At 39.1% G+C, this 16,311-nt stretch overlaps 1 protein-coding gene across 1 annotated transcript in view; it reads right to left on the reverse strand.

The window, feature by feature from the left end:
• Positions 1–2,945: 2,945 nt before the first annotated feature.
• LOC117435808 (double-stranded RNA-specific editase B2-like) overlaps positions 2,946–16,311 on the reverse strand; it is a 179,058-nt gene continuing 165,692 nt past the window's right edge. Inside the window, exons 8-10 of the mRNA XM_034059249.3 lie at positions 13,295–13,476; positions 8,264–8,445; positions 2,946–6,611 (exon numbers count right to left, since the gene is read on the reverse strand). Of these exons, the coding sequence (XP_033915140.3) occupies positions 6,435–6,611; positions 8,264–8,445; positions 13,295–13,476 (541 nt within the window). The 3' untranslated portion in view covers positions 2,946–6,434. The remainder of the gene's footprint in view (positions 6,612–8,263; positions 8,446–13,294; positions 13,477–16,311) is intronic.

Consider the following 16,311-nt stretch of genomic DNA (forward strand, 5'->3'; position numbering starts at 1 on the left):
CTGGAGAGTGAAATAGTCAGCACCCCTTCAAGAGCTTCTTTCCTGTCATTAACCAACCAGCTGCGTCCCTTATTGACTGACATGCTTTCAGCCAGTAACATGCTTTGACCCAGAAGACACTGCTGAGGTGAAATGACCCAAGAAGTGTAACTGATTCTGAGAAACTGAAAAAAAAAACATTTTCAACCTAAAGTAGTACCAGATAATATATGCTTGCTATGCCATTTAAAACCGTGTTTCTTTCTGTGTACATTGGAGTTGTTATTGTTTAGTAATTATTCCTTAGTTGCATGTTCATGACACTGTATTGCTATGTTTACACTCTCTATTGTATTAATTTGTATTATTATTATTTACTTGAAGACATTGACAATGACAGTATTTATAACAAGGGCCACGGAAAATTCACTGTACTTTTTCAAGAAATTCACGATGGCAAAAAAAAAAAAAAAAAAAATACATTTCACGGATTGTCACAGAAGTGCCATTTTATTAAAAAAAAAGTTTCTATTGTAAGTTGCCTAAAATTAATAGCGCATCAAAGAAAATCACTGAGGTTTAAACATTTAATGGTATCTACTGAGTCGCTACAGAAATGTGAATTGTTGTATATCCAGGTAAACTGTTCAGTACCCATATACCCAGCATAGCCTCTGTGAAACTGCCTGCAAATGAAACGGGCTGAGACTGCCAGGCTGAAAATGATGCTTTCTTATGGTTTAGTTAATCTGTGGGCTCTGGTTGACATCTGCACCAGGAGCTGGAAGATAACAACTTCCAAATGGATTTCCTTGGGGAGGGGGGAGGGGATAAATCTAGTTTCTAGTGTACTGCAGCCTCCTTCATCTGGAACATCAGTCACATGTTGCAAATCTTCATTTTCCAGCACAGTTAAAAGGATCCATTTGAGGTCAGTGCCAAACAGTTGTGTGAGATAATGTCATTCCCCCCCTCCCCCTGCTCTTCGTATGTGCTTTATCAGTTCATGATCAAATTTAATTACACTTATTCATGCGCTGGAATGGATTTCATTTTCTTTTTTCTCTTCTGATGAACTTTGAACACTTCCTCACTATAATTGTAGGGAATAACTGAAAGAGACAATTTATAAGAGCACATTTGAAATATGTTTTGGTAGCTATTTTCATCTTCCTAGCTTTCTCAACTTCAAGACTGTAAGAAGCTCTGGAGTTTCTGTAGGCTTTGTTGTGGCATTTGCAGTTTGCAATTTGCAGCTTTCTGCTTACACCAATTTTATTATGATGGTGTCCTCACACTCTATCTTCTTCATCAGTGTTGCGTAGCTATTCATTAAAAACCCAGGATACTTTCTTAAGTAGTAAAAGGCATTTCATTTTTTAAGTGTAGAAGGAAACCTGTAATTAAAAATGTAACCTGAAACAGTACAAAAATAAATAAAATCTTCTTACTATAGGGCAAGACTGGCAATTACTTAATGTGTTTCTCTTTCCATGTCACACACTTACACACTAAGGTTATATCCTTTTCCCTGTAGGCACATGCATACTGGGCAACAGAGCTGTGAATGAAAGTTATCTGCTCTCTCACTAGATGATTCCTGACACAACAATAATTTTTTTTTAAAGTATTTAATGACCTGCTCACTGTATTTGTATTGTATGTAGCAATGTTATTAATTGGGTCTGTAATCCAGTCCTGGGGAAAACTCCAGCTGGATTAATAAACTGAAGTAAAGAGCAGCCACTGTTTAGACCGTTGAAAAAAGAAAAAGGCTGGAACAAGAATAAACAAGTTCCATTGTGCTGCACATTCTGCCTGAAGATTTTGCGTCACTGCGGTCGGAACATGCAGATCCCCCTGTATATCCTCTGTTCCTTGATTACTCTGGAAGGCTGAATGAATACTGGAATTGCAGATCAAGTGTTACAGGGTGGAGGCTGGGTGTGAACTGGGCTTGTCTGCTTTCATGGTTTTAGATCTTTTTTTTATCTCATCTCACCACTAGGACAGGACAGAATCCGCAATGGCAGTATATCACACAACACTGTCCGTCACACAAGCACACCCAAAAATGCTGCAGATAGCTACTTTCAAGACGATAATGCATCCTTCCTCTGAATGGTTTGAATAGCATGACAGAAATGCTTCAGGCATTTTGCATGGCCACTACAATCAAATTGAGCATTGCAGATGAACTTGAATAACACGTCTGTCATCAAAATCCAGTGCCTACCCCTCTGCACTGAACCTGAGACTGAACCTTGTTGAGATCTGTCATCAGGATCCTGTGCCTACCCCTCTGCACTGAACCTTGTTGAGATCTGTCATCACGATCCTGTGCCTACCCCTCTGTACTGAACCTGAGACTGAACCTTGTTGAGATCTGTCATCAGGATCCTGTGCTTACACCTCTGTACTGAACCTGAGACTGAACCTTGTTGAGATCTGTCATCACGATCCTGTGCTTACACCTGCACTGAACCTGAGACTGAACCTTGTTGAGATCTGTCATCAGGATCCTGTGCTTACACCTGCACTGAACCTGAACCTTGTTGAGATCTGTCATCAGGATCCTGTGCTTACACCTGCACTGAACCTGAGACTGAACCTTGTTGAGATCTCTCATCACGATCCTGTGCTTACACCTGCACTGAACCTGAGACTGAACCTTGTTGAGATTTGTCATCAGGATCCAGTGCCTACCCCTCTGCACTGAACCTGAGACTGAACCTTGTTGAGATCTGTCATCAGAATCCAGTGCCTACCCCTCTGCACTGAACCTGAGAATGAACCTTGTTGAGATCTCTCATCACGATCCGGTGCTTACCTCTCTGCACTGAACCTGAAACTGAAACTTGCTGAAACTTGCAGGGTAATTGGGTTACTGTTCGACAGGAAGATGCAGTATATCAGCAGCTTTTGTGACAGAAAGTTGACTAAATCAGTTGTAGTATTGTCTTTTTTTATTCACTTAAACAGAAACATTCACTTATAAGGTATCACTGAAGTGCAATTTACAGACCTTAGCAGCAAATTTATATATTTCAATTCACAATTTTTTTTTTTTTACAAATATTACAAATGTACATCCATTATTACAATATTGCCATTCAATCATGCCTCATATGCATTTCTCTCATTATTCAGTTTTCTCATTATTGAAATGTGAACAATTAAAATGTAAAATGACATAAAAAACACAAGATAAACGAGAAATTCATGAATCTTACAAAAAAAAAATAATCCTAACATAACTAGAAAATATATATATATATATATATATAGCACTTAAGATTTACGATACATTTATGCAGAGGGTTAAACTAACCATTATCTCTATAGTGTATCATATCATATATCAAGAACTACAATAAATCTATATGAAAAAGGAAAACCAAAAACCTGTACAACAGCAGAAATAATACATGGAAACTAAAAAGTATGTTTTCTTACCCTGAACTAGATTCTATACTGATAGAAACTGTTCAGACAAGTCTATGATATACCTGCAAAACCTAATTCTTCATTCACAGCTAATTTACATTGTTCTAAATGAATTCCAAGAAGCAGTCTCCTTGTGTACCGAGCCCTGCTATACAACCCTTTATAAAAGAATACTGAAGGGGTTTCATTTTTAAATTGTAACTATTTCATGCCAGGTGAGTAATTCAGAACTTTCCAGACTGTGTTCCACATTTATAAAAAAAAAAAACAGCTTAAGCGTAACAGTATAGGCCACCCTGGTTGTTTAAAAGGTATGCTTTAAAATGTGTTAACCTGGGATGTACAAAAAGTAACGCTGTTAACTCTTTAGGTCAAAATATTTGAGCTGTGCACCACCTGCCAATTTAGATCTTTGTGTGGTCCAAATGAACATGACTATATTTGCATTTGTGTACTACTGTACTGATCCCTGGAATTAACAGTGTCTTGTTTGGGGGATTTTTAGAAACAAACAGCAATTAAGACAACTGTTTAGCTACCTAGCAGGAACATACTCTACAAGGGAATCTGTTGTATTCACTTTTATCAGTGCTTCAACCTTCAAGATCACTGTAAAGGGTAAACGAATGCTGAGAGACAGGGAAAGGTAATCTCCTGGGATTACATCTGGCTGACCACTAGGTGTCGGCGATGTTCAATTTAAGAGTCATATTTAAAATGTGTTGCTATGGTTTAAAAAATATCCAGACAAAAGACAAGCAGGTCAGGTTTTTCAGACTCGTATTACCCTGTTTTTTGTTTCATGGTGAGGTGGCTGTGCTCCCAATAAACCCATGGGTTTGTATTATTTGTAATGAAATAAACACGCACCAAAATATATACAAAGCAAGTTGAATTGTACATTCTTTACAAAAGAACATGCAAAAAATAAAATGAACTACTGTAAATGTGTACTAAGCTGTCTTGGGAGTAACAAGGGCTATACAACTAGTGGCAAGATGTTACATTTATTGTGTTTAGCTAGATTGCATTTATAACTCAGTCAGTCACTTCAGGTCAGGGTTGGGCCTGGTCAGTATCTTCAAAAGAAAGTGTGTTTGAAAACAAACATTGGAGGTATTTATAGACTTTGATGCCATGGTAACCACACATTTATTTCTCTTTAAATCTAATGTCTTTGTGATGCCATTCACTATAAAGCTAATGATGTAATTATCTACTGTTTCTTTCTATTTAAACCTTCAGGCACCATGGTATCTAGTGTATTTATCCATTTATTTTCTTTTATTCTTCTACTGTACATTATCTAATTTTATTGTTTAAAAAATCACAAACTTTAGTTCATCCATGGTGTGCCTGTTCCTTGTAAAGTGCTGAACTTGTCTTTTCCACAGTGACTTCATAATAGTAATGTTCCAAAATTTCCAGTAGTGTGAAAAATCTTCAATAGGAGACCTTCAGACCCTATCTTTTGAATGAGGACTTTAAATTAAGGAAGATTGCCTTCAGTTCTCTGACCTCCAAAAAAGATACAGGCTAAACAAGGTGAAATACTGTAGCTGTAAAATGAAAGGCATGGCTTTTAGTTATTTAAAGATACTCTTAAAAGCAAATCAGTGTCGCAACACCATTCTGGCTGCAATTAAGGTAAAAGGAGGAATGATTACTATTTATTTCTTACTTTGTGCAGATAAAATGCTGAATTGGGTTGGAGAGCTGAAATTTATTCACAGCTTAATAATGCAATTGCAGCTGTTATCTTAAAATGTTGGTCTGATTAGGGCACTTCTGTAAAAGCGTCCTGGAGTAGGGTTTGTAAGTGTGAACATGTGGGTGGTTTGTGCACGGCGCACAATATGTGTGAGGCAATGGGAATGGCTTATCAGTAACCTGTGCTTGTGGTGTGTTGTTTTGGTAACACTTTACATTAAGGGTCTCTGTGTATGTACCGAGTAGTTACTTAGTAAATCCATGTGGACTTGCACATCATTACAATCTGATCATGCATATTTATAATGTACTTCATGTGTAAATCTTTTTGCACAGTATGTGTAAGTACGCAATTGTACATACAAATCAGAAAAGGGTTAGGGTTAGCAGGGTTAGGGTTAGGGTCAGGGTTAGGGTTAGATATAGGGTTAGGGGGTCCCTGAGTGGCTCATCCAGTTAAAAGCGCTTTGCTGGGGACTTCGAAGGGGCTGTCACATTGGCTCTGACACTCCCGAGTGGGGGATGGGAAAAGAGCAGGGATTGCTTCTCCTCATCGCGCAACAGTGAACCCTACTGGCCAGACAACGAGCACATTCAGAGTGGATAAAAAGCAGGGCTGATCTTTGCTCAGGAATCGGTAGCCTGCCCACCTCTGCTGTGGATTGCTCTGCGTAAAAGCGATTCTGACTTTAGGCTTGTGAGATCGGAGGACGCTCACACACCCTCAGAACATCTGTGCTGTGTGGGGACTTGATGCGGTGAGGAGAAAAAACATAATTGGACATTCCAAATGGGAAAGAAAAGATATAGGGTTAGGGTTAGGGTCAGGGTTATATGATGCACAAAGATGTACACATTAAGTACACTGTAACTATGCATAATAACATTGTAATATACAGTAATTAGAGTCACTTAACCCATTAAGTACCAAATCCTTTTTATTAAAAACAATTAGAACACAGCTGTATTTATGTAGTTTGATAAATTACATTTGGACTTAACTTTTGCAGTTAACACAATTAGAGTAAGTTACATAACAATATAATTAAATAACAAGAACAGAAAATTAAAACAATAGGTAAATGCCAGTTAAAAATGCTTAAAAAATTACAAAGTAGTCTGTCCTCAAATGAGGACAGTGGTGCTTAATGGGTTAATGTAAAGTGTTACCATGTTTTATTTTTTCCCTGTGTCTTCTTTGTGAGGCCTGCCCATCCTATGGAGGGGAGAGTTGGCCGGAGAGCCTGAGTTTAACAGAGCACTCCAGTAAGCTTTCTAGTGGGGTGCTGACATGTTGTTTATACAGGCAGTAGAAAGTGATCCTGCTCTGGTGGCTTCTTTATCCAGGTGCCCAGTCCGGCTTCCTGCAGCGATTTAAACAACTGCTCCTTCACAGTTTGGTATGTTCCAGCAGCCAGCTTGGCCTCGCAGTACATCACTGGCGTTTCCCCATGGCGCGGCACTTGCATGCTCAGCTGTGGGAAAAAAGGAGCAAAACAAAACGAATGAGCCGGCACAAACTGGAAACTTCAACAGCTGTGTAATCTTCCCATTTAAATTTCACAAGCAATTTAACATTCTCTTTGCTTTTGTGAATTTTCTTTGTTTCAACAAAAGTTGGGGGTGGGGACAGTGGATATGAAACAGTGTGGCTTTTGAGATTACTGCACCAATTGGTTATGATATAGATTATTAGAGATTTTCTTAAATCTGTACAAATAACTTCTAAATATGAAAATAAAAATATGCCATTTCCATTTTTAAAGTGACTGAATTTTATTTATTTATTTATTTATTTATTTATTTTAAATCCTCTAAAGCATTGTATCATCCCCTTCGGATTTCTATTTTCAATTTTTGGAAATTTTAAAACAGTTTGTATGGAGTTCGAGAAGTTGCCCTGCCAAAACTTTGAAAAAACATATATATATATATATATATATATATATATATATATATATATATATATATATATATATATTATAAAATAGATACATAGATAGGAAACGTAATGTGCTACAATTATACACACAGTGACTGAGGGGGATATATTTATAACTTATTAATAGCACTTGCATAAAAAGAATACACTTAATTGATTATAAAGAAGAAAAAAACGTCCTTGTCTTCCCAGACTTATTTTAAAGCAGAAGATAATGTATCAGTGTCTTGTTTTAGGTTTCCCTTATTTTTCAAGGTATTTGTGATAACTGAATTGAAGAATTGATAGAGTTTATTAACTGTTATATGTAAACATTAACATCTTAGACCTTATTTTTATTTTATTTTTTTCCAGTGCAATAGTGAAATATAACCAGCCTCGTTAGTTTCTTGATGTATGTGAAGGGTTAATTGTATGTTTGAAATGAGGGTTATGAAAATTCACAATAAGAAGCCACTGGTCTGGGGTTTGTACGTAGCAGTGAACAGAACAAATGTTGAAGTACACAGCGTAATAGAGATGACTTGGCATAATATGGAGGCTGTGTGGTCCAGTGGTTAAAGAAAAGGGCTTATAACCAGGAGGTCCCCGGTTCAAATCCCACCTCAGCCACTGACTCATTGTGTGACCCTGAGCAAGTCACTTAACCTCCTTGTGCTCCGTCTTTCGGGTGAGACGTAATTGTAAGTGACTGCAGCTGATGCATAGTTCACACACCCTAGTCTCTGTAAGTCGCCTTGGATAAAGGCGTCTACTAAATAAACAAATAATAATAATAAATAATAATATCTGATAGCTAGAGCATACAAATACATTGTTACCTGGACATATTTATTGGGCTATTTGGGAGATTCAACATGACATCATCCACTCCTGCCCTGAAAGAATGGCCTCCAGTTCAGGTAGATATCGTGCACCTGTTCTGTTTCTAAAACTAGTTGACCATTATATCGCGCCTAGAAGTATAATTGCAATAATCTATATTACTAATAATCTTTGAATGTTATAGTTGAATAATGTAAGCTTAATACATATGTTTGATTGACTTTACTCACTGTTAATAACATGGACTACTTAAAAGAAAATGAAAAATGTTTGCTTCCACATCCTTACATATGTTTCATCTGTACACTCGTCTCAGGGCTGAAAATATTCCCTTTAACTGCCTTGAACCCCGAATCCTACCTTGTCACAAAGCTTTGCCCAGCGAGTGAAGAGAGTGAGCTTGCAGAGGCGGGATGAGCTCCCCGAGTCCTTCTTCTTGCCAGTCGTGGTGTTGATGACCTCCAGTCCCGTGTCTCCCGCAGTCCAGTTCACACTGAAGCAGGGGGACTTTCCTGACTGCCGGCTCTCAGTGCTGCTTAACCCTAAAGAGAATCACATGGACCAGACCGTTACAAACCAGCAGCTGCTTAATAGTAAGTAACAAGTGTATACAGGCTGATACAAACATGGACATGGACAATACTATTAGAAAAAAAGATACAAAGATAACCTTCACCTGTTACCTCCTACCACACGTACACTGACTGTAGGTGCTCTTTGATTTTGCAGGTTGGGATATAGTTGCTTTGACTAGTCAGGCACTATTATGCCCCTTTCAAGCACCGATAACAGATTTCTTCAAGCCACTTTACGACCATCTGGCAGCTAACTGCTCCAGGCCTTATAAACAGCACAGTCGGTCACTTGGCACATCACATAGTTGTGACCCTTTGCATAACACTTCCTCACAGTTTCCTAATATTTACCAAAGTAGCCACTTCCTTTACATTGTAAACATGGCTTGTGTCATCCCAAGACCACAGATAATAAATCATAGTTTCTTTGGTAGAAATAATTGAAGTAAATACATAAATACAGATATATAACCTGTGGGGAAAAAAAAACACAATGTACATTGTGTACTTCAGCATTTCATTCGTTTGTTTTTTAAAGTGAGTGTATGTTATTTAGAAAGTCCCTTGGTGTACTAATTAAAGCCAGCACCATAATATGCCTATTAAACATGCCGGTCATGAGGAATTCATTAGAGGGAGTGTGTCTGTGTGCGTAATGGGAACATTTTAAACACATTATCTTGTTGGTAAATAGTCTACATATGCTTGTTTTCATCACAATTAGTCTGTGGGACAGTTCTTTAATATTACTTCCACAAGAGGGGTCATTCTTACCTTCAATATCGTACAATACAGTTGTGTATTGAATGTGAAGACAATAAAAAAAACACATGTATCTGAAACATTCGCTTGCAGGTGTGAAGAATAGTGTAACATTTTGTCTGAGGAGAATGGCTTGTGAAATACAAGCTGACGGTGTAGCTGGCAGCACCAGATTTGTAAAAAACCATGATTGTAAATAAATCATACATGCTTTTCTTTCTTTCATATGATCTTTAATTAGAGCGCAGTGAGACAGACGGCCACAGTGCTGCAGGCCTGCAGTCTGGTGAGGTGGATGCTATGGTAATTGGATTTTTAAATGCCATGCAGCAAATGTTTTATTGATTTCTACGGTGTCTGTTGTTCTTTTTTATAGTCAAAACAAAAGTAATTTATAACAAGTTTGTTGAAAATAAACTAGTAATACAAGAAGCAAACTTCCCAATGGATGCCTTCATCAGCATGATTGCAGAATTTATGAATTGTGTCTTTAAAGTTATGACTGATGTAAACTATACACCAGGGAGGAGCCACATACGTTACTGGCAATGCAAATACTACAGTATCGAGGGGATTAAAATGTACATTGATGAATACTAGTAACTTTACAGTATTTACATAAAGTTAAAAATGTTAACAAAAACAGTGAGCGACTTCAGACAGATGAGAACAGCATGCTGTTAGTTTATTTCAGCATTGCATTCTTTTAACTGAGTGTATGTGTAACAGGCAGTGCTGTATGATACACTGCCGTTACGGATTCTGTCCCCTGTCGGTGAGATGAGATGAGGTTAAAAGCCTGGCTCTTTGCATTGTGGTTAAGATGTTGCTTGCTGTGCGCAAGGTTGGTGGGGTGTGCCCTGCCTCCTCCCTGTTACATACTGTATGCTATTACACTCTTTAAAGGGGTGTACTCAGCCTCCTCCCTGTTACATACTGTATGCTATTACACTCTTTAAAGGGGTGTACTCAGCCTCCTCCCTGTTACATACTGTATGCTATTACACTCTTTAAAGGGGTGTGCCCAGCCTCCTCCCTGTTACATACTGTATGCTATTACACTCTTTAAAGGGGTGTACCCAGCCTCCTCCCTGTTACATACTGTATGCTATTACACTCTTTAAAGGGGTGTACCCAGCCTCCTCCCTGGTACATACTGTATGCTATTACGCTCTTTAAAGGGGTGTGCCCTGCCTCCTCCCTGTTACATACTGTATGCTATTACACTCTTTAAAGGGGTGTACTCAGCCTCCTCCCTGTTACATACTGTATGCTATTACACTCTTTAAAGGGGTGTACCCAGCCTCCTCCCTGTTACATATGCTATTACACTCTTTAAAGGGGTGTACCCAGCCTCCTCCCTGTTACATACTGTATGCTATTACACTCTTTAAAGGGGTGTACCCAGGCTCCTCCCTGTTACATACTGTATGCTATTACACTCTTTAAAGGGGTGTACCCAGGCTCCTCCCTGTTACATACTGTATGCTATTACACTCTTTAAAGGGGTGTGCCCAGGCTCCTCCCTGTTACATACTGTATGCTATTACACTCTTTAAAGGGGTGTGCCCAGCCTCCTCCCTGTTACATACTGTATGCTATTACACTCTTTAAAGGGGTGTGCCCAGCCTCCGCCCTGTTACATACTGTATGCTATTACACTCTTTAAAGGGGTGTGCCCTGCCTCCTCCCTGTTACATATGCTATTACACTCTTTAAAGGGGTGTACCCAACCTCCTCCCTGTTACATACTGTATGCTATTACACTCTTTAAAGTGGTGTACCCAGCCTCTTCCCTGTTACATACTGTATGCTATTACACTCTTTAAAGGGGTGTACCCAGCCTCCTCCCTGTTACATACTGTATGCTATTACACTCTTTAAAGGGGTGTACCCAGCCTCCTCCCTGTTACATACTGTATGCTATTACACTCTTTAAAGGGGTGTACACAGCCTCCTCCCTGTTACATACTGTATGCTATTACACTCTAAAGGGGTGTACCCAGCCTCCTCCCTGTTACATATGCTATTGCACTCTTTAAAGTCACCAGTCGTAGATATAGATGATGTGAAGATCAGTTCTACATCCCTGTAAGTAGTCAGGGTTGTCTGTTAACAGCAGGTGGGTGCACCATTGATGTGCTTGAATAAACCAGTAAATCCATTCATAACAGATTGAATGAAGATTAATGGACCAGCTGGACAACCCCCCTCCTTAAAACCCTGCACACTGTACATTTATTACATTGTTTAAAACACCCTTTTTCTCAGATATTTCACAGTGGTCTGAGACTGTGAGACTACGGTCCAAAATTAAACATGGGACTTCACCACATCAGTTGGAATGAGCTCCTTCAACCAATATGGGTTCCTTTTGGAAGGGCTACTCAGTCCTTTTGTCACCAAGGGTGCTAAAAAACCCGGAATCTTAATGTATTTGACTCACAGCAGCTCCATAAACATCTGGTGTACAGACTAGATGTGATCATCGGACTGTGTAGGCTCAGATTGCATACTGTCATTGGAATTTATTAACCAGGGTAGAACCCTTGAGGTATACATCTCATTTCAAGGGGGATCTAGCAGGAAAAGATCAAGGACAGATACAGTTAACCCAAGACATGACTTCAAATTTAGCACAGGGAGAAGAAAAAGAGGGCATGCATGGGAGTGGAGTAAAAGGAAGTTTAGAACAGAAGATAGGAAGCAGATTTTTACAGTTATAAATGCATGGAATAGCCTACCAGGTGACTTAGTAGGATCTAAAACACAGGGACATTGTAAAAAAGACTAGATTCTGTGCTTTTAAATTAGACCCCCCCCCCCCCCCCAGTAGGGGAGATTGGTGTGCTTACAAGGGAGAAGCCTTGAAGGGGTGAATAGCCTTTTCTCATTCTCAGACTTTTCTTATATTCTTATGCTCTAAGTATTTAGACAGCCAGCACAAGAAAAATGAGGTGAGGTCAACAGAAGACAATGGAGATAGCAAGCAAGGATTATATTCATGTTCAAATCCAGTTACACACAGTAACCCCCCAGGAGCACGTGTTTCTACATATGAAACACATACTTTATGATCAAGAAAAAATCAATAGAAACTTCAGGCTCTGTGCTCAGGCCATTTAACATCAGGGGTTTCCACTGACCTACTGAACGGTTCATTAGTAACTATGGGCATGGTTCATTTCCCAATGGACTAACCATGTATGACAATGATTTGTCTACGTTCATTAGTCCGGGCAGTCCTGAGCATAACTGCCAGAAAACAGTTGTCAGCAAAACGAATGGCTGGAGAGCCCAGACTGCTGATGTCTGAGATCAGCCAATTATGCATATCAAATGTCACTTGTGGCAATTGCATTGCAGTGTATTGATATTTCCACAAGGAGTCTTAGTATCCCTTTGTACTCCGAAAATAAAGGTAAACTGAGAAACCTTTTCTTAACAGGTTTTATGACATTTAACTGAATGTGTTTACACTCAAACTTTTAATTTAGTGCCTGCTTACTTACATGCACAGAAATATGGCTTTTGCTACTAGTTAATGCAAATATAGCCATAATGATGGTGCTACTTTGTACAAAGCATGATACTCTAGTTCATTAAGGTAACTCATGCAATAAGATTATTTATTAAAGCTTAGACTAGACAACACTATGGCATTATACATATTTTTAAACTACATTCTTTGGCCTTTGGCCTCACCTTTCAAGGTACCCCTGCAGGATAGCTGCCCTCCCCTTTCGACAAAGCCAAAAAGCAGGTGAAGGCTGGGGAGGAGGAGGCAAGGGATGTAATGGATTGAGATATAAATCCCGTCCTTGCCGATCACTGAACATATTGTTTATCGAAGGACAAATAAGATACTAGCTATTCGACTGATGATTTGTTCCAGTATTGGAAGGACCTAAAATATGCTTGATATTTACGTGATTTGATCTAAGGTTAAAGTGAGTTCCTTACCAGAATCACCGCTTTGCTTAAAGTGTCTGTGCTTTGAGATGCATGATAATATGCATCATCTCATTTCATGATGAAGGGCTTAATGACTTACCACTCAGAAGAGGCTGATTCTGCTTGTATGACGCTGGCAGCTGACCAATGTGCTGTACCCGATGGCTCACTGTCCTTGAGAAGTGACCGGTGTGATGAAGGCTCCCCACAATGAAGCTGTGCAGGTAGATAGGCTCGATAAAGTAGCTGAGGAGCGATCCCTGGATACCAAGAACATTCCATCTAAAAGACAAACACATGAAGGGATCAATACGGTGTCAGCAGAGATCTGTTTATTTAAGTATATTAAAGGTCATGCAGTCATACCTATAAGCGTATGTTTATTTGCATTCCCCATTTCCAGAACAGTGTGGTCTATTCTATTGATCAAAACTGTGGTGGCTATAAAAACAGCGCTGTGTCAGTCATTAAAATATCCACTTTTACCTGTACAGACAGACTGCACTAGAGACTTAAATCCCCCCGTTTTCATAACCTCGATACTGATCTTCATGTTATCAATAGTTGTGTAGATTCACTTCTATTTAGATCATGAAAGACCCCTGTGTCCTGCATCTGTAATGTAACCCTTTCCCCGTCTTATGTAACCTATGAACTCCCAGATTGAAGCATACAATTATACATTGTAGTGACCTTGAAAGCAGGTGTGCTTTCTGGAGGCTCCAGCTGTGCCCAACACCAGCTTCTTCTCGGGGGTCCAGCTGCTGTTCCACAAGGAAACGCTTTTTATAAGCTGTGGTAGTTTCTGAAGGGTGTCCACATGACCTCTATTCATTGAACCTGGTGGCTGTTTCCATTCTCTACCATGGCTCTCATGCAAGGTGACCCGACGCATGCCTTGACAAACTGCTGAGTCAGCCTGAGGGGGCTAGATTTTTATTTTTTTTGTACTGTCTCAATGGATTTTCATTTTGAAAAATGTGTTACTGGATTTATGGCTGTTTGAAAATATGTATCGTGAAGTTCAGAAATGTGTTCATATTCATTAAAGAATATTAAAATAATGATATTTACAGTTCCACAAGCACAGGCACAATAATGTAGAAAACACTAGCTGTGTCACCTTCCAGTTTATAAATCAAATAAGTGCAGCAGCAATGTGGTCTGGGCAGCAAAATTAGCACAAGCCAGGCTGGGGATTCTCTATCTGGGGGCAAAGCGAAACCCGAAGAAAAAAGGGAGATCCAGCTTCAAGAGTTTGAATCCCTCTGGACTTGAGGAAGGTATTCATGAGTTCTGATGGAGGAAGTGCTCACTGAAGAAGATAACCAAGATGATTGTTGTGTGTACTGTATTAATAAAGGTGACCAAAACCTCCACATTTCCACAGCTTCTTTTCATGTGCAACAATCTCATGACTCTTTACACAACAAAATGTTCCTTCTTAAGCTTTAAACATGTTGCTAATTTCCAATACTTTATTTGCCATTTTTAAAACTCATTTATTTATATGAATATACAATACAATAGAAATCTAATATATTTTTATATAGCGGCCTTCATGCTGTGGCCTCCCAGAGCGCTTTACGAAATTAAAAACAAAACAAGAGAGCTTATACACACCAGCTACAACCAATTATATACAAGCACATTAAAAAACAAGTATTGAATTTAGACTTAAAAGAACCGAATGTTACATTTTGAATTGGGCTGGGAGACCATTAGGGTCTTCCAAATGTCATCTAATGATTTTCAGAACTCGTTTTGGTTATGTCTGCAGTGGTGCTGGCGCAAGCTACAGTAACATTACTAATATTTGCAGGACATGCCAGATAATAAGAACAGTTACTGAGCCCCTGTGCTTTAGTACCAGCTTAGTGCCAACATAAGAACTATCCAAACATTGCAGCATTTTTTTTTTTTTTTTACTATTAGACAAAAATGTTACTGAAATAAAAACACAAAACTATGTGGTTTGCACGCCAAACAGCTCAGCAGCCTAATGAGCTTGGAAATGCACAATCAGCAGCAAACATTATGTAGGCTAATTTTCACATCACTGTTCTTTTTTGTTAATTAATGTCTCTAAATCATTACCGCAATTATTGAGCTTGCCTCTTCCCTTAGCATCTCCTTTATGATTGATAAGGAGTCATTATATTTGTTGCTTCCTTGAGCAGCCAATTACCACACAGAGCAGCCCGCTCTACCTGGAGAATGATCTATTCGAGGAATCTGCGATACCTATTGTATGGAAAAAGGATTTGGGTTTCATTTTTTTTCTCTCCCTAAAACACAACCGATTTAGCCTGCAATATTAATTTGCCTGTGAAGCAGCGCTGTGAATTAGAAACATCTTTTAATCTCATGCAAGAAAAGACAGCCATCTGGCTGAGTTTAAGGGGGAGTCCCTCTCTACTTCTCCCTATCTCTTTTCCTCAACCTCTCCTGCTGTAAATGCAGTCCATTAAAGTAATGTGTTCATCGCCATAAAACTCAAATGGAATATAAAGGATAATATTCATACAGAAGCCTTCAATTAAAACAGTCATTGCCTTAATTAAACATCTACTCTGGTCCCTTCATTTTACTTAGAAAAATATATTTGTATTGCATTTCATAATCATAAAACCGCTCCATCTACCAAAAACAAAAAAGGACTGTCAGTTTTGCATGCAAAATTACCAACGCACCCTCTGGAGCAATAACCTGAGAACACCACAAACTGCATTGATCACATCATTCTTCACTGCAGATCAACAGAACGTCAAGGCAGCTGGATAACAATTCGACTTGCTGCTCTTGACAGTGCCCTTGGTAAGCTACCCTGGTGACCTGAGCTCTTCTGTGGAAGTATAAATTACAGGGATATAAAATGAGTGTGGGAATGCGGAGGATGGTCTAAACCTCCTTATTCTATTTTTGTGTAAAGTAATTGCGTTGACCCCCGTAGTGGCCTGGCCAGATCTAATCAAGCCATTCCCAGCCCCTGTGAAGTGAATCAAATAGGTCACATTAACACCAACAGAGGTGGAACAGCAACAGTGATTGGCTGACACTGGCCCAACCATCCCAGCCTTTGAATCCTCCAGTGATTGAAGCATGGATTACCGGCCA

This window comes from Acipenser ruthenus, chromosome 3, assembly GCF_902713425.1.
Source record: "Acipenser ruthenus chromosome 3, fAciRut3.2 maternal haplotype, whole genome shotgun sequence".
Taxonomy (NCBI): Eukaryota; Metazoa; Chordata; class Actinopteri; order Acipenseriformes; family Acipenseridae; genus Acipenser; species Acipenser ruthenus.